The sequence below is a fragment of the Myotis lucifugus genome, unplaced genomic scaffold (genome assembly GCF_000147115.1).
Source record: "Myotis lucifugus unplaced genomic scaffold, Myoluc2.0 scaffold_134, whole genome shotgun sequence".
NCBI lineage: Eukaryota > Metazoa > Chordata > Mammalia > Chiroptera > Vespertilionidae > Myotis > Myotis lucifugus.
The window spans coordinates 3,107,787-3,126,819 of record NW_005871182.1 but is presented as its reverse complement, the minus strand read 5'-3'; the positions used below and the strand labels follow the sequence as shown (position 1 = coordinate 3,126,819).

The 19,033-nt window shown below is 38.7% G+C and overlaps 1 protein-coding gene and 1 non-coding gene across 4 annotated transcripts; one reads left to right on the top strand and one right to left on the bottom strand.

Annotated features, from left to right (window-relative positions):
* Positions 1–545: 545 nt before the first annotated feature.
* Positions 546–18,095, top strand: FAM98A (family with sequence similarity 98 member A). Of its 3 annotated transcripts, XM_006094366.3 has the most exons (8): positions 546–709; positions 4,001–4,149; positions 6,941–7,075; positions 11,004–11,188; positions 12,154–12,234; positions 12,818–12,934; positions 16,068–16,235; positions 16,324–18,095. In XM_006094366.3, exons 1-8 carry the CDS (start codon positions 657–659, stop codon positions 17,011–17,013), a joined length of 1,578 nt encoding a protein of 525 aa, XP_006094428.1. In that variant the 5' UTR covers positions 546–656; the 3' UTR covers positions 17,014–18,095. The 3 variants fall into 3 exon arrangements, with proteins under 3 accessions (XP_006094428.1, XP_023614392.1, XP_023614393.1); XM_023758624.1 differs by lacking the exon at positions 4,001–4,149 and having other exon boundaries at positions 577–709; XM_023758625.1 differs by lacking the exon at positions 546–709 and having other exon boundaries at positions 4,021–4,149; positions 6,922–7,075.
* On the bottom strand, positions 7,930–8,033 carry LOC111827127. Its single transcript, XR_002830630.1, has one exon. It is a non-coding gene; the product is annotated as a U6 spliceosomal RNA (small nuclear RNA).
* Positions 18,096–19,033: the final 938 nt, after the last annotated feature.

Genomic DNA, 19,033 nt, shown 5'->3' with positions numbered 1-19,033 from the left:
CCAAGACACAGGAACGTTTCCTGCTCCCTGATCCTCAAAACACGTCTCCTGCAACCACAGGGAAATCAAAACTCATTTACTGTATATGCCATTCTCGGCACTTGTCCCGTTTGTGTCTCCGAAGCTTAAGAATTTTCTCCTTCTCCAAGGCCCGCAGCTAAGGCGAGCACACGCTGGCGGGGTGGGGACAACCACTCCCTGAGGTCCAACATTGTTTCACAGACAACACCCACCCGAATCTAGAGACCCCCCGACTCCTCCCCCGTCCGCCTCGCCCCAAGATTCACATTTGCGTAAAGCAAGTTAAGAGAAACTAGAACGCTGCCCCCGCCTCCCCTAGTCGCCCCCCTCCCCCCGTTGCCTGGTCCCCACGCCCGGCTGCCACGCAGCCAGTCCGCCTGCCCTTCTTTGGGCTGCCGGCTTCACTACTCAGTAATACGCATGTGCCAAACTCTGCCTCCCGGCCATCCCTCAGCCGGCAGGGGCGGGGCTATGGGCGGGACCACGTTTCTTGCGCACGCTCGGAACATGCGCAGTGCAGGGGCTGAGGCGCCAGACGTCGACTTGGAAGTTCCGGGGAGGCAGCGCATGCGCTAGCGTACGCGTTGCCGGCGAAGAGGGGAGCCTCAGGACTCGGAAATTTGAATACCACTAGCATGGAGTGCGACCTCATGGAGACTGACATCTTGGAGTCGCTGGAAGACCTGGGGTAAGAGTCCCAGAGCACGGTCTCCCGGTCCCCACACGGCCGGTCCCCGGGGCACACCTCCGGAGTCCCAGACGGAGACACCTGGCTCTCCACGCCGCACCCCGCGGCGCCTGGCTGTCGCCTCCCCTCAGGCTCCGGGACCCCAATGCCACGTCCGCTGTCTCTGCCCAACTCGCTCGGGGCCCTCCGCCTGCGACGCCCCGAGGCCTGCCCGGTGCTCCTTGCAGCCGAGGTCCCCGCGCTGTTTGCCGGTCTAGCGTGTCATTGTCTGGGCACCGGTTCTCGCCCACCCCCTCTCGGAGCGCCTCTCCCGGCTCCCCATCCTCCGGCGGGACCCCCTCACTTCAGAGGTGGCCAAAGTTGATTCTCGGATTTCCTCCCTGTCCTCCGAACTCCCCGTCCTGAGCCCCCGCGCCTACCCCACCCCGCTGGTCTCAGGACATCTTTGCTCAGTCATCTCTGCAGGCACCAGGCTTCTCGGAGCCACATGTCTGCGCGCCGCGTCCGTGCCGCTCGCTCGCGGTGCCCCTCACCTGCCGCCACCTCCGTGGGAACCGCGGGCAGTTCCTCCCGCGTCTGACACGCCTCGGAGCCACTGCTCGCCCTGACTTACCCTCGGGGTCGTCTGCACGCACCAGATCCCTACCCGTTTGTGGTGTCCATTGTCTCCCCTCCTGACAGCTAGCTAACCTGTAGTCGGCTCACCTAGAAGTGGGAAATGAGGCTGCTTATCTCCCTGGTTACCCAGGTCAGAAGACTCTGTTAAGACCTGAAAACTCAGAACCTTGGGGTCACTGTGGTTTCAGAAACAAATCGTATGATTCAATATTTGGCTAGAGGTACAATGTTAATTTTTTTTTTTTACAGATTTAGGTAGCTGTATTTATAAAGAAACAGGTTCTTTATCAAAACCTCCCCCTGGGCTTTTGGATCACGTGGAAACCTTTGAGGGGAAACTGTGTTCTCCTTGAAGAAAGGACCCTGTGCGGGTTCCCAAAGTCTGTCCACTTGAGTAAACTTGCTGTCCCGGTAGAAATTTTTCGGAAAGGAAGTGGCAGTGCTGATGGCCTTTGTCCAAGTGGATGACCACTGTTTTTTTTTTTTTTTTTTTATAATGAATATTCCAAACTTTAGGGGGCTTATTTCTTTGAATAGGGTAGACGTAAAAGTGGTGCAGCAAAATGGGCTGTTTCGGTAGACATCTCACACGAAATTGCATGCTCACACCTGAAGCCATTCATTCAGTGGACAGTTTTTGAGGAACACTTGTTCCGGGCAGTGTTGGGCTGCACAGGGATGGTACCGAGCGAGTTGGAAGAGCAGTGCACACCACCCGGATATGCTGTTTGGAGGTGTGAGGAGGGTCCCTTTGCTGCCAAAGGAAATCAGGTCCTAGGACAGTGATGGCAAACCTTTTGAGCTCGGCGTGTCGGCATTTTGAAAAACCCTAACTTAACTCTGGTGCCGTGCCACATATAGAAATTTTTTGATATTTGCAACCATAGTAAAATAAAGACTTATATTTTTGATATTTATTTTATAGATTTAAATGCCATTTAACAAAGAAAAATCAACCAAAAAAATGAGTTCGCGTGTCGCCTTTGACACGCGTGTCATAGGTTCGCCATCACTGTAGGAGCTTCTAAGAAGCGACCCTTAAGAGTAGTGTTGGAAGCTGTGGGATGAGAGGACGAGGTAGACCTTCTTCAAATGCAGTCATTCTGCACGGGAAGGGGTCACCTAACAGTGGGTGATGGGTGATGTTTCTTCCCATTATTGTTCTCTTACCTTCTTTTAACTGTGCTCTTGGGGACTCTCAAAGTAGTCATTGTAACCACGTTACTTAGTTAGGATGGGTTGTAATGTAAGCCGTGGGATTTCCTGAAAACTTGGCTAGAAATGTTAACCATAACTACTTAGTTTGGTGGCATTCGATCATTAAAATTTAGTCTTCACTGATGGGTGTGTACTCTTAAAGGATTCACTGAGGAATGCTAGAATTAAATGACTATCTTTTATCTCTAATTTGGCACACAGTAGGAATTCAGTAACTCTACTTGTAAAATAAAAGAGCAAAATCTAAAAGTGGAACACAAGGAGAAGTTTCTAGGCCTCGTCTCTTTACTCCAGTATCTAATGTGTGCTTTTAAATCTAGATGCCAGAGATCTATAACCTCATTTTGTGTAACACTTTTTCCATTCCATTCAATGTATACACATATACACTGAGTGGCCAGATTATTATGACCGGCCAGATTATTATGACCACCCCATCAGTACTTAACTGACACTTCCAAAAATACTGAATATTGAAAACTTCCTAAGCAGATACTCTCAAGGTTTTATTATTATTATTCGCATAACTAATTCACTTCATTGTACTGATGGGGTGTTCATAATAATCTGGCCACTCAGTGTAATTGTATTTTAAAAGGATCAAGTATCATAATTACTCTAACATTTCTATACCACTAAACATCAAATTATCTTAAGCATACTTAATATATTATTTTTATTAATATTTTCTTTACGAAAAAATAAAGTAATCTTCTGAAGAATATATATTTTAAAATTCCTTTGAGAATGACAAAATCTTTCATTATAGCTATATCCTAGATTGGGGTTCATTATTACTATTGCCTTTTATGAATGTTTGAACATTAAGTAATTTTTTAAAATTACATTTGAATCACTTGCAAAGGATTAGGTTTCACTTGTACCAGTTCACCCAAACAATAACTCACCAGCAATTATTAAATTAAACTTGACATTTCTCTGGTACTAGCAGGTCTTACTGGTCTTAACCGTCATTAAATATAGAAAAAGGAAATAAATGATTAATTGGAAAGTTTTGCTTTTAAAGAAAGTCATTAAAACCCTAACCTAATTGATTTCTGGAAAAATCTCAAGAAAAAATAACCTAAGTTTTATTTCTAAACTAGCAAAATATAGTATAATTAGCTATCACTTATTAATCTGGTTTTAATACTCAGTTCAGTTAGAGTAAGAAAATAAATCTTTATACAGTAAGAGCTTTCAGTTAGTGTGTAGAAGTAGACATAAATATTCACCTATATTTTGAAGGGATGAAATGCAGTTAACATTTAGCTTATTTTTCTAATGATTTAGTATAGTTCAGATTTTTATATTTGTAAGTTTAGAAACTGGTCATCATAAGATCTTTTTTAAACTATCAATTCTAGAAATAATACATAAATAGTGTATATTGCGTCTGTAATATATTAGGTGTGATTCTATATTCTTATGAAGTGTGATTTCTTAACTCACCAGTTACAAGGGTCCATTGTTAGAAGATGGCGCTCTGTCTCAGGCGGTCTCTGCTGGAGCCAGTTCCCCTGAGTTTACCAAACTCTGTGCTTGGCTGGTGTCTGAATTAAGAGTGCTCTGTAAACTGGAAGAAAATGTGCAAGCAACTAACAGTAAGTAAATATCAGTTCTAGGTGCAAAATATAAAAAATAAAATTTGGGTATTGTCAATTGAACATTATCAATACTAAAGCTAAAATTTCAAGTTCTTTGTAAATATAAAAAAAAAATTTTGTAAAGCAACAGAATACTCTGCCTCCATTGTTTTTAGAGAAAAATGATTCAGAAGTTGAAAAAAACCAAAATATAGTCATTCAAATGTTATGGAAAGTGAAAAGACCCTATTACTAAGATATAGAAAAATGGAGAGAAATATAGCATATGTGAACTTTTCATTCTCTGTAAAACTTGACTTGTGAGATCGTAAATTGGTGGCTAGCACTAGAAATTGGGATATTTTTCTTTTTGTACTACCAGATTCTACAAGTACATATGTAAAGTAAATGCTCTGTAATTAATATATGTAGGGAGAAAGAGAACGCTTTATTAAGTTTTCTGTATAAGAATGTATCACTAGCTTTATCAAAATCAAATCCAACAGCATCAGATTTATAGCATTGAGAGCTGTTTTATATTGGCCAATTTTGTTATGGTTTTAGCAATAACAACTACTGTTTTGTTGATTCTGCAAAAGAGCTGTCCAAAGGCTTAGAACCTGAGACTCCACCATCTGGTTTCCCTCCTACCATAGGTAAACCTATAATATAATAGACAAAAGAAAAATGCCCACCTACTAATCCACTCTTATAGAGAACTATACACATAATCCCATTTTCTTTTTCACAGAATTCCGTTGTGAAGAGCTCACTCTTTTATGTTTAATATATTTAATTTGTACATATTAATTGCACTTAACTCTAATTAAGAAAAAATTTTCCCTTCATTGATTTTGAGAGAGAGGAAGGGAGAGGGATAGAGAGATAGAAAGAGGGTTGAGAGAGAAACATCATCAATCCGCTGCCTCCTGCCTGCCTCCCTACTGGGAATTGAGCCCATAACCTGGGCATATGCCCTGACTGGGAATCAAACCAGTGACCTCCTGGTTCATGGGTCAACGTTCAACCGCTGGGCCCAAAACCGAGTGGGCCCAATTCTAATTTTTAAGGAGAGTATAGTACAATAGTAATGATAGCAGCAGCTTACATTTATTGATTACTTGTATTAACTCATTTTAACCTCAGGGCAGTCCTAGGTTTTATTACTCTTTTATACATTAAACAAGGAAACACATGAGGTTAAATAACATCACCTAAGGCAGTGATGGCGAACCTATGACACGCGTGTCAGAGGTGACACGCGAACTCATTTTTTTTGGTTGATTTTTCTTTGTTAAATGGCATTTAAATATATAAAATAAATATCAAAAATATAAGTCTTTGTTTTACTATGGTTGCAAATATCAAAAAATTTCTATATGTGACACGGCACCAGAGTAAAGTTGGGGTTTTTCAAAATGCTGACACACCGAGCTCAAAAGGTTCACCATCACTGACCTAAGGTCACACAACCAGTAAGTGATAAAGCCAGGATTCAATCCCAGCAGTCAAATTTGGGAGCCATTACTCTTAACATTGCCTCTTAACCTAACATTTCAGAGATTGTAAGAACTTCTAAACAAACACCTGTGCTATATGGTAACTATTTATAACGCGGATCCCCTTTGTTTATATGAAAACACTTTATAGAAGCCAACACATAAAACAGGTAAAGTGTAGCTGTTGTAGTTGAAGTTGAGAGGGAGTACTTGTAGCACAACTCTCTCCCAGCTGCCTCTAAGGAAGTCTGTGCAACTCTGGACCTCACAGAACACAGTTTGCAAAACAATTGATAATACAGTCTTCCCATTTTATAGATGAGAAAAAGGTCTCAGGTCAAGTGACTCTCACAGTTGTTAATTTTTTCCCCACTGTGATATTGAATAGAGAGCCATCAAAATAGTAAAGAATAAAGAGCATTGTTTTTCCTTGGTTCACCCAGTATACTCTATACTTTGCATGTTATAGGAATACAGAACTACAAGTCATGTTTACGACCTTCACACTTAGTCTAGAAACTAGAAATATCTGGCACAATTGAAACAACTGGATATTAGTAGTAATTACATGCTTCACTTTGTGGTTCACGGTGGGAGGAAATCAGTTAGTGCTCTAGTACCTGGGTAAAGTTTCATCAAGGAGCAAGACCACTGGACTTTGATGGAATAACTGAAATGAAGGCACAGATGTGGAAATTAGACTGACCTGTGGCATTGAGGAGACTAGCCTGGCACAAGTAGAGGAAATATTTGTGGAAGTAGTAGGTAACTATTACAAACATAATCTGGGAAGGGCAAAGTAGAGAGGCTATGCTTTAAAGACAGAAAAATTTGGCCTAGCCGGTTTGGCTCAGTGGATAGAGCGTCAGCTTGTGGACTGAAGGGTCCTGGGTTCGATTCCAGTCAGGGCACGTTACCTCGGTTGCAGGCTCCTCCCCACCCTCGTGCCCTGGTTGGGCTCATTCAGGAGGCAACCAATTGATGTGTTTCTCTCACATAGATGTTTCTCTGTCTTTTCCGCTCTCTTCCACTCTGTCTAAAAATCAATGGAAAATATCCTCGGGTGAGGATTAAAACAAAGAAAGAAAAAGTCGATTAGATGAGGTAGAGATTAGCCATTAAAGGTTCTCAAATAAGGGAATAACCTAATGAAAGTATTTAAGGAAGAAATTGTCAGTGGCGTGAGAAAGGATGAATTAGAAGAAAAAGGAACTTTTGTTAGAAAAATCTTATTAAGAATTTCAATTTATATATGTGTATGCTAATGGGAAAAACATTTTTATTAAATAAGATGATTTAATTCTTCAAAGGCCCGAATGAAGCTGAAGAATTCCAACTTGAGGTGAGTGGGCTACTAGGGGAGATGAACTGTCCATACCCTTCACTGACTTCTGGGGATGTGACCAAGCGCCTTCTCGTTCAGAAGAACTGCCTCCTTTTGCTCAGTAAGTTCATGGCTACTAGAATGTAGCTATTATTTTTTGTTTATGTTTTCCAAGACTAATAAACTAGTTGTTACTGTTTTGTTTTATTGTGGATTTAATTCAGAATACTTATTTTAAAGAAACCCTGATTAAATTTCCAGCTTAGAAGCTATTGGGTCTGTGCGCTGGTAGCAGAGTTGTTTTGTAATTGCTACTCATTTATCGTTGTGCTTCACCTACTGTGACCAAAGGTAGTGCTGGAGTGTTGTTCAATGTGTGATCATTAAACCTTAGCGTTCTAGACTGGAAGCACATTTTAAAATAGACTGGGAAAACAGTGTGAGAATAATGAAGTTTTTTGTTTTTTAAATTAAAATATTTTCTTGTTGATGTTTCTTTGTTGTTGAGTAATTGGTTAAGGGTGTTGGTTTTGTTTGTAAATGTAAAATTTTCTGCAATAATATTTGCTTTGTTCCTGTACTTACCCATCATTGAGGGAAATAAATTATTATAAAAAGTTCTTTCCTTCCATGTTTTGTCTATACTAACTACTATTTCTCTCTTCACCCTGAAAAACAGTAAGTAGACTCACAAATTTTGCTGTCTTAAACTCTCCAATAAATTCAGTGAATAGTATTAACTCAGAATTGTTGTAGCATTCTGAGACACATTTAGATTAAGCTTCGGTTAGCTGAGTAGTACAGTTCTTATTATGACGAACACAAATAAGAGTATTTTTAAAATATTTGTCTTTACAACTGTACTATGTTTTCTAGAAAATGCTATAACTCTAATTTTGAAGGTACAATTTAAAAAAAAGTGTTCATAGCCATTATACTGAACACTAATTATTCCAGAGTCACTTTTTTTAAAAAAAAAATATGGAATGTTTCATGAATTTGCATGTCATCCTTGCACAGGAGCCATGCTAATCCCCGTATTGTTCCAGTTTTAGTATATGTGCTGCCAAAGTGAGCATCAGAATTACTTTCTTAACTTCCCCTTTGCCAAATGATTGTTACTGGGGGATATGCCCTTAAGATTAGATACTGCTTTAGGTACTGATACTGCTGCAGTAGTTCTGTGCATGCATGCAGTAATCTTCAAATCATATAGTTTCTGTAACTGGCTCAGCCACAGTGTGCTCAGTGATTCTTTGGCAGCACTGTTTATCGTTACCAACACCTAATATTTGGCACTTAGAACATGTTATCTTACATAGCAGGACAACAGCTGTGTGGAAAGGTTAGTAATAACCCTGAGTAGCTAATTCTTTCAAAGAGCTCAGAGTTTGGCCTTTTTAGTGCTGATATTTATGAAAACCACTTTGAATATAAATCTTTATAAAATACCTTTAACTCTTTCCTCTTTCTTAAGCAGACTGCACAGAACATGATCATTTTGGGTCAATATTAATAGACTGTTTTAATGTGCTATCACCTCAAAAGCTTTTCAAGAATATGCAATTATTTGCTCAACTGAATGACTGAGTCAGCTAAAGTTTACTCTGCTCTTTGTGTTCTTCACACATACACACTACTCACCTCCCTCCTTATCTTTGCTTTCCTGTTTCCCCTTTTCTGAAATATTCCCCTCAGTTTGTTTTCTCTGTCATGCTAATGTTTATGTACATGTACTCATTCTCTACTTGCTCCGTATGAATATTTTGTGTCTTTCCCAAGTATCAGTTGTCACATGTTGATGCTATAATTTGATTTACTTCTTCCAGCACCCTTTCCTTACTGATTTGAATCTTTGAATATATTGTGTTTTGAGGGGTAAAAAATAAACTAACCTCATTGGAATTGTTAGTAAAATAAAATAGTCTCCGAATGAGTGGCTAAAAAACTCTCCTGTGTCAGATTAAGAACTATTTTAACTGTTCGTTGGCCTTTCTGGTTGTCAGAACATTTCCCTTAGGTAAAATAAGTCATTTCTAAGTTTCTAATAGATGAAAAACTATTCATCTTTTTTATGCATTTATTCTTTATTCCTCACTAGATTGTCAGTAGAGGTAATCTTTTTTGTTTGTTTTGCATTAAATATCCAGTCAGTGCCTTTCCTAGTACTTTGAACACACCAGCTACAGTTAATGCTTTTTGATGGTAATTGTATTGGGGAACTAATTTCGTGAATACCTGTGCTACTTTGTCCTAAATTTAGAGAACAAATTTATTAAATCATATAACATGATTTTCTAGAACAAGGGTTGGCAAACTCTTTCTTAAAGGTCCAGGTAATAAGCATTTTCAGCTTTGTGGACCAGAAAATCTCTGTCACAACTCTTAACTGTGCTGCTATATAGCGTGTAAGCAGCTGTAGGCGATACGAAACAGAGGAATGTGGCAGTGTTTCAAAAACACCTTATTTATAAAAATTGATTATTTTCATGACAGTGGGGAGTTTTATACTGTTTTGATCTTTTAACTCATTCAGTTTGCTGTATGGAACATGTTAAGATTTGATCAAACCCATTTAGAATTATCTTTCCAGAAACTCAGCTGTATATATTGTTCTAGAATAGGAGTTGGCAGCTTTTCAGAAATGATCTGCCAAAATTATGATCCCTCTACTTCTAGCATTACACCTTGGGTACAGGACATAAGATATTCAGGCTATCATTCCTCTGTCCTTCTAAACTTAAAAGCCCCCAAAATGGCTTTTTTTCAAAACCATTTTTCTCATATTATCAGGAGGTTCTCATTTGGTCACATTCCTGAAGTCCTGAAATCCACGATTACTAATCGTTTTATAAAAACGTAAATGTCCTTAGGAAGGTTAAAGGAATAAGATTGAATATTTGTATCTTCACCTTAATTACCTGAAGCAGATTGCAGCCCTCATTATCCATGACTGAAATCAACACACACGGGATGATACTGATACAAAAGGACTCTGCCAAGAAAGGATTTGAAACTTTTGTTGTTTTCACAGGAGGGGATGAGAATGAGGAGAGCAGGGGGAAGGGAATACTGAGAAGAATATAGATGGAAGAGGGGGGTTTATTTTGAACAGCCAGAACGTGACATTAGGCTACTGGACACCATTAGAAAGGAACTTTGGGGAGTTTGGTGCCTTCCCCCTTCTCCTGTACATTAAACTTTGATTACTTAAAAATGTTGTTTCACGCCAATTCTAAACAGACTTCCTAAGTAGTGTATGGTTAGAGGAACGTATAATTATACCAGAGGCCCATTGCACGACATTCGCCCTCTTGGACATCCACCCTCTTGCAGTCCGGGACCCCTCGGTGGACATCCCCTGAGGGGTCCTTAGCGCTGCCACTGCTGCGCTTGTCAGCTGTGAGCCTGGCAGCAGTGGCGGGAGCCCTCTCCGGCCTCCAAAACAGTGCTAAGGAGCATCAAGCCCTGGTTCTGGCTGAGCGGCGCTCCCCCTGTGGGAGCGCACTGACCACCAGGGGGCAGCTCCTGCGTTGAGCGTTTGCCCCCTAGTGGTCAGTGCGCGTTATAGTGACCGGTCGTTCCGCCGTTCAGTCACTTTGCATATTAGCCTTTTATTATATAGGATCACTGGTGCATGTCAGTGGTGAAAAGTAAAAAAATAACCTTTTTAATTGTCACTGAAAATTTGCCACCTGCCACCTTTTGCAAATTTGTCAACAGATGCCAACCCCTGTTCTGTAGATTCCTTAATAGTAGAATGCAAGAATCCAGATTTTTAGATGTCAGCTACCTTGATCCTTTGGTTTCAAAGAAGAATCACTTATTTTTAAATTAGCCTTTAAATATATATTGATTAAATACCTGTGTTACAGAATCAGTTTATATGCCATGTCACTTGAGGTAAATATGGTTTTCCTTTCTTGTTTTTATCCATTCTTGCAGCTTTAAAAGTTACATATCATTAGGTCTATAGAGTTGTGACTCCAGACTTATGACTATTAACTGTAGCTGTATCTCATTTTGAAATCTTATTTTGTTTACTTCAGCATACCTCATCTCAGAACTAGAAGCTGCCAGAATGCTCTGTGTGAATACTCCTCCAAAAAAAGCTCAAGAAGGAGGCGGTAGTGAGGTCTTTCAAGAGTTGAAAGGCATATGTATTGCTCTAGGAATGTCCAAACCTCCAGCCAATATAACTATGTTCCAATTCTTCAGCGGGATTGAAAAAAAAGTAAGACCTTTAGTACCAGATTGTAGTGTATTAAAGGCATAGTCCTACATTTGTTTGAAATGAAGCAAGTTAATTTCTCTTAATGGGAACCTAATGTGCATATTATTAAGTAATTGTTACTAAATGAGTTTTGGGTTTTAAATCCTAGATGCCTTAAAGAGAAATCAGTATTTCAGTGTGTTTTTTTAACATGTTAGCATGTTTCTTTTTCAAAAAGAAAACTTGACACTTGGATTTATAAGCTAAATATAATGTAAAAAGAATTAAGTCCTTTAAAAATTATTTTATAATTGAACTTTAATGCAATTAACTTTTAAAGTCTTTATCATTAAATGTTACCACCCTCCCCATTGACTAGACAGAAAAGGATGTTAATGTTCTTGTTTTTAATCCACTCACTTCGAGTCTTACAAAGTTTCAATTGGCGATTTAGATTTCTTGACTGCTAACATAATCTAGTACGTGAAAATAATTTATGCCACACATTATCAACCATGAAGGGGTTTTAAAAAATTAATGAATAAAAGAGGATGATATTTGTTATAGCAGAGTTACTCTCTGTATGCATATCTGTTGGACTCTAAGAATTGGTACATTAGCATTATGGGGCAGATGGACACCATGATGCACAAATCTGGCTGAACTCTACAGGGGAGCAGCAGTGTATCCATAGTCCCTATTTTTCTGTGTGTTCATTCATTCCTTCAGGAAATACCCATTCAGTGCCTGCCGTTGTCAGGCACTGTCGTAGGTGCAGTGAAGGAATCATGCTTCCATAGGCACGAGAGGAGTGGGCCAGCGAGTGTCTTTATTGTGTGGGTCTTGTACATTTCAAAACATCCTCCGCCTTTCCCTCTGTCAGGAATCTTCTTTTGATGGCAAGATATGATGGGACTTAGGAAGATGAGGAGGATATGTGTTACTTCTACGTTTGTTTATTCATTCATTTATGTTTTTTGTGTCAGTTAAAGGAAACATTAGCAAAAGTTCCACCTAATCATGTGGGAAAGCCTTTATTGAAGAAGTCATTGGGACCGGCCCACTGGGTGAGTAGCCATCATCTGTGGAGTAAATTTGCAAGGAATCATCCATCTATCCTATGACATTTATGTTGACTCTACAGTGGGTGCTTTTTAAGTTATTTTTTCTAATGTAGTTTCCTAGATGGACATTCTTAGAATCAGTTGTGAATCTTAAGATTTGTGCAGCAAATAATTTTAAGATTAGAGACACTTATAATTTGTAAATATTTCATACAGCTGATTAAAATGAATAGAAGTTCAGTATGATGCATGTTTCTAATTGCCAAATGGGTTGCCTTCAAGCCAAAAACTTCATTGGACTGAGCTTCACACAATGGATTATCGGAAAGCTAAATCATACTTTTGTACTGTACATATCTGTTATTATGTTTTGAGACATTATTTTGCATATCATTTTCTTAATTTATAACTTTTATTATATTTATTGAATAACTATTTTGTGCTAAGTGCTGGGATTCAGGTATGAATGAAACAGATAGTTTCTGCCCTTTTGAAACAAGGGTCAAGCAGGTTTAAATTCTAACTTCTTTTTTATTTTTATTATTATTTTTTTAAATTCTAACATCTTAAAAATGTTTTGTTTCAGGAAAAGATAGAAGCAATTAACCAAGCCATAGCCAATGAATATGAAGTTCGGAGAAAGCTGCTAATAAAACGTTTGGATGTCACTGTCCAGTCTTTTGGTTGGTCTGACCGAGCTAAGGTACACATTAAATAATTTAAAAGAGCAGAGTATTTATAGACTTGATCCTTAAGCATTCCTAGTACAGTTTAGATACAGTGGAAACTACAAGAGAAATACATAGGAAACACACAGAGGAACCTTTCTTTTCAATATTGTTCAGCAAAACCGGTATGTTCAGCAAAAACTTGAAGCGAAGTACTCATATGTGAGAGAAATGGAGAGAGTTTCTGAAAATTACTAAAATAATAATTTTTAAAATTATTTGACAATTTAATTTCATTGGATTTAGAAAGACCAAATATTATGATCTATAGAATTGGAGAATAAGACTTATTTTAGCTTAAATGAGATAATCCAGTTAAAGGTCTTAGTCATTCAACAGTAGATATTTATTAAATAACTGCTATATGATCAGTAAGTGGGAATTAATGAATGATTAATTGATTAATTTAACCTTAAAACCCTGAAATGGAACTAAATCTTGAATTTTTGTGGAGGTTGGTCCAAATGTTAGTATGAGATGTTCCCTTAATAGTGCATTCAATTTTTTTAAAATATATTTTTATTGATTTGAGAGAGGAAGGGAGAGCGAGAGAGAGAAAGAAACATCAGTGATGAGAGAATAATTGATCGGCTGCCTCATGCACGCCCCCCACTGGGGATTGAACCCGCAACCCAGGCATGTGCCCTGATCAAGAATGGAACCGTGACCTCCTAGTTCATAGATCAATGCTCAACCACTGAGCCACACCAGCTGGGCAATGCATTCATTTTTAAAAATAGATTTTTCTCTGAATTTTAGTGAATTGACTTAGTAAGTGCTTTTATTTAGTTCTCCAATAATCTTGCTAATATGTTAGTTTCACAAAAATCTTGAAACCTTAGCAAAGTCCTATTTGACTAAATTGTAGGGGTAGATATCTATTGGGTTATAGCATTTTAGTATTGGAAGGAGGTCTTAGAGATCAGTCTTAACTCCCCTCATTTTGTAACTAAAAAAAGATGGCACCCTAACCGGTTTGGCTCAGTGGATAGAGCGTCGGCCTGCGGACTCAAGGGTCACAGGTTTGATTCCTGTCAAGGGCATGTACCTTGGTTGCGGGAACATCCCCAGTGGGGAATGTGCAAGAGGCAGCTGATCGATGTTTCTCTCTCATCGATGTTTCTAACTCCCTATCCCTCTCTCTTCCTCTCTGTAAAAAATAAAATATATTAAAAAAAAAAAAAGATGGCAACCTAGATAAATGGGAGCCTGCCTAATATCTCACAGCAAGTCAATAGTATCAGGAGTAAACTGTTCTCTTCTGCGATTGCTGTTTAAGAAATACAAGTCCTTCCTTAAATTACCTTTGATAAAAATAATCATTTCACCCTCAGCATAGTAGATATAATTTAAATAAATAAATAATCTACAACTTTCAGCTAGAGAAACATATGATGATTGATGAAAGTGCACTGACGGAGACATTGATACTGTGGTTTAGTCTTGGGTAGCCATCAGTGGACTTGACAGTGGGCACCCTGATACTCTGAGCTTCCGTTTACTCTCATTTTTGACATCTTTAAAGTGCTGGGTTTAATCTAGGTGATATTTAAGATTCTGTTGAACTATAATACACAATGATTGTATGAAATATATAAATATATTGAGGATAAGGAAGGCCTATACAAATTATTTAACTTGCACAAATCAACTTTTTCATTTAATGGAATTTATGTACTGATACCTCATTTCGAAACTTCGTTTTAAATTACTTTGTAGAAATTATTTTAATATGTACAAAGTGAACTTTCATTTCATATGAAATAAAATTTGTGTACTTATATCTCACTTTGAAATTGCACTTTAAATCAGTTTTATTTGAAACATTTTCTCAAAGGTATTTGTTTCCATACAACAAACATTGGTTGAGTACTTATTTAGGTACAATAGTGACTCTAAGAAAAATAAATATAAGATATTCAGGAAACATTCCCTAAACTATGGAATGACAATTTTTTTATTCTTTTCATTATTAAATCTTTAAAAATGAAAGTCACAGATCATCTCATTGTCTTAACTACAATAGCTGTTTCTTTGTTCATATGTTTAATCACAATAAATTACTTTTTTAAATTCTATTTTGTTATATAATGTAATCCAAATATTTACATCAATATTTGAGTACCTGCATATAACCAAAAGGCATACCAAATATTTTTGTTCTTGTGCTGACTTGCTGTGTATTGTAGTTGTAGCTGTTGCTTCTATAATTTAATAGATAGGGATTGTTGCTATTTCCCAAAATTTAGGTTACTCTAATTTGCATTTATTGAAAGTGTTTTATATTTGTTTGAACTTACATTCTCTTGGGTGAATTTTGTCTTTATATATATATTTTTTAATGTATTTTATTGATTTTTCACAGAGAGGAAGGGTGAGGGACAGAGAGTTAGAAACATCGATGAGAGAGATCAATCAGCTGCCTTCTGCACACCCCCCCAGTGGGGATGTGCCCCCAACCAAGGTACATGCCCTTGACCGGAATCGAACCTGGGACCCTTCAGTCCACAGGCCGACGCTCTATCCACTGAGCCAAACTGGTTCAGCGTCTTTATATTTTTAATTTATCTTTATTGGTCTGGTGTTTGAAATAGATTTAAATAACTTGCCCAAGTTTTCTAATTTCCCAGTGATTTGTCTTTCTCCTTACTTACACTTCTACTAATGGTTAAGATAGATCCTTTGTCCTTATTTATTATTTATACCAGAGGAAAATATTATACCAGAGGGATCACTTTTGTAAGAAATGTATCATGTTGTGTTAGCATAATTAGTCACAGGTAACATTTTTTATCTCATAATAAGCAAATATGGGAATATTAAAAAGCAACTATCTGAGACCAATGGCAGGGGTGACCTTCATAGTCCCAAATTACCCCTCTACCCCCTGGGTACCTCTTCTTTACCCCAAAAATATACATAATCATTTCTTGCTGTACTGTAATAGAGTTCTTGACTAGGTAGGAGCAATGGTGAGTATATAACTTTTCCCCTTGAGCCTCCTAAATATTATTACCAGACATTTTGGAAATCTTTTAACTTACTGAATATGAGTGTTTATATTCATTTTGAAAACTGACATTTTCTTTGAACATTTTCTTCCAACAGAGTCACACAGAGAAATTAGCAAAGGTCTACCAACCAAAACGTTCGGTCTTATCTTCTAAAAGTACTATTTCTGTTGCTCACCTTTTGGCTGCAAGACAAGACTTGTCAAAGATTCTAAGGACAAGCAGTGGTTCTATAAGAGAAAAGTCTGCCTGTGCCATCAATAAGGTAATTAGAGTACCTTTATCTTTTTTTCCAATACAGGTATTTCTGTTTACAAAATAAAATGGTTTAAAATGCCTTTCTTCTCCTGCAGGTGTTGATGGGCAGGGTGCCTGACAGAGGCGGTAGACCCAATGAAATTGAGCCTCCGCCCCCAGAGATGCCACCATGGCAGAAAAGGCAGGATGGCCCCCAGCAGCAAGCAGGAGGCCGAGGCGGAGGGAGAGGTGGTTATGAACATTCCTCATACGGAGGACGAGGAGGTCATGAACAAGGAGGGAGAGGTGGACGTGGTGGCTATGACCGTGGAGGCTACGACCGTGGTGGCTACGACCACGGTGGCCGAGGGGGAGGAAGAGGAAATAAGCATCAAGGAGGCTGGACAGATGGAGGGAGTGGAGGAGGAGGTGGCTACCAAGATGGTGGTTATCGAGATTCGGGCTTCCAACCAGGTGGCTACCATGGTGGCCACGGTGGTGGCTATCAAGGTGGTGGTTATAGTGGCTTCCAAACAACTACTTACACAGCAAGTGGATACCAGGGTGGTGGATACCAGCAGGACAATAGATACCAAGATGGTGGGCACCATGGTGATCGAGGCAGTGGTCGTGGAGGGAGAGGTGGGCGTGGAGGCCGAGGCGGACGCGGAGGCCAGGGAGGTGGTTGGGGAGGGAGGGGGAGCCAGAATTATCACCAAGGGGGACAGTTTGAACAGCACTTCCAGCACGGTGGTTATCAGTATAATCACTCTGGATTTGGACAAGGAAGACATTACACTAGTTGAGGCTACAGAACCTTACATTTTGCTAGAGCTCAAGTAATAGAAACTTAGTTTAAGAATCCTGAGTCCAGTGTGGATTTTGAATGTGAGACCACAGGTGGCAGAATCCAATTCTGTTGGATTTTTTTTTTAATGGGCTTACATAATGCTGTTTATTTGAGAAACACGTACAACATCGCTCCTTTGTATGAAGAATTTTTTTAAAGGTAATTAAAATTGCCTTTAATTGACCAGTAGACTAATTCCACAGTCAACATGCATACTTTTTTGAAGAAATTACTTGAATAAGTAGTTTTCAATATACAGTTTTGAAAATGAGGATTCTCCTAGATTTTTTTAGATTTACAACTAGGAAGCCTTCCTCATATTAACAACCCATTTATATGTGTTTTCCTTATACTATTCTAATGTCTGTTTTGCAAGCACAGTTTCCACCCTGGTTGGCTTTTTATTTGGAGAGGTTATGCCACATTTGCTTCCTGATAGAACTTTTAGGTCAGTTCCTATTAACTGAGCTCTTCTGCAGATAGCACATTCAGTAGCCTTATCCTCTTGATGGAATATTATACCACAAGTGGAACTCAGAAAACCTTGAACGTGGCCAAAATCCGTCAAGATTATAAAAGCAGACTAAGTTGTGAGTCTATTGTACATGTAGGCATTTAGTGAAGTATAGCAATTCAAACTGACCTGCATTCATTCAAAACAAGTTCCTCCTTCAACCCTATTTTTACTTGAAATCTGCTAGAAGAAACAGCAAACTGAAATTTGTTTTATGCACGAGTTAATACCACTGGCTCAGCAAATACAATTTAGTTTGCTTTGAGCAGGAGACTTTTTTTTTGTAACGTTAAGAAATGCACTACAGAGAAAGAGGACAGATTTTTGCTTAGTGCAGGAGGCCCTTTATTATTGCTGCAGAAAACAAAAGCCTGGCTGAGCTGATGTTTTACATTCTCCTTTACTGAAACCTACACGACGCTTCTTGCTGGGTTTTTGTATACTTAAACATTGTCAAGCTGTGAAAGAAAATGGCTGGAGGTGTGCTTTGTGTGAAAGGTGAGCAATAAAGTATCTGTACGTTCTCTCTGGTGTTTGAGTTTTATTTTAGCTACTTTTTAAAAGGAATTATTCTGCGTAATTGCTTCAAGCTTATGAACTAAGGCCTATGTTCGCCACCCTTCTCCAACCCCCCATCCCCACCCACACCCCCACACCGGGAGATTGCTGAATGTTCTCTTAAAACAATTTGTAGTGAAAGATAATGTTTACCCTAGAACCTTAAATAAATTGAAAAGGCTGTTTCCAAATTTACCTTTTACCGTGTTATAGCTAGAAAATGTCATTACTCATATGTGGCCACTGGGTGTAGCTGTTGCTACACAGTGTATTAGGCACAGGTAAATTATGGCCCCATCTTTTAGGGATTTTGTTTTATGTGCTCCATTCTTCCTAATAATGAGGAACATTTTTCTTAAAAGGAAGAGATTGAAAATATAAATATGTTTGTAAAAAAGAGAAATAGTATTTCCTGTTTCTACTAAATTGGTTTTTTAGAGTAAGGAATCAACTTGTCTTGCCATTAAAAATATCCTATTTGCTGTTGAGATAAGCACATTGCTTTGATAACTAAACATTTTTGAAAGTCTCCCTTGATCTTTTTGTTAACTTTACCTGTTCGTTAGATTTTTTGGCTACCTAAGTTCTGTCTTAAAAGTTTTAAGTTTTGGTCTCTGCTGTTATAATACTTAGTATAATTATGAGTTTTTTAAAATATATTTTCATTGATTTCAGAGAGGAAGGGAGAGAGAGAGAAACATCAATGATGAGAATCATTGATCGGCTGCCTCCTGCACGCCCCCTACTAGGGATCAAACCTGCAACCTGGGCATGTGCCCTCGACCAGAATCAAACCCAGGAACCTTCAGTCTGCAGGCCAGTGCTCTATCCACTGAGCCAAACTGGCTAGGGCAGGAGTTTCTTATTAAAAATAAGATTGTCATGGTTTCATATCTTAAAATAT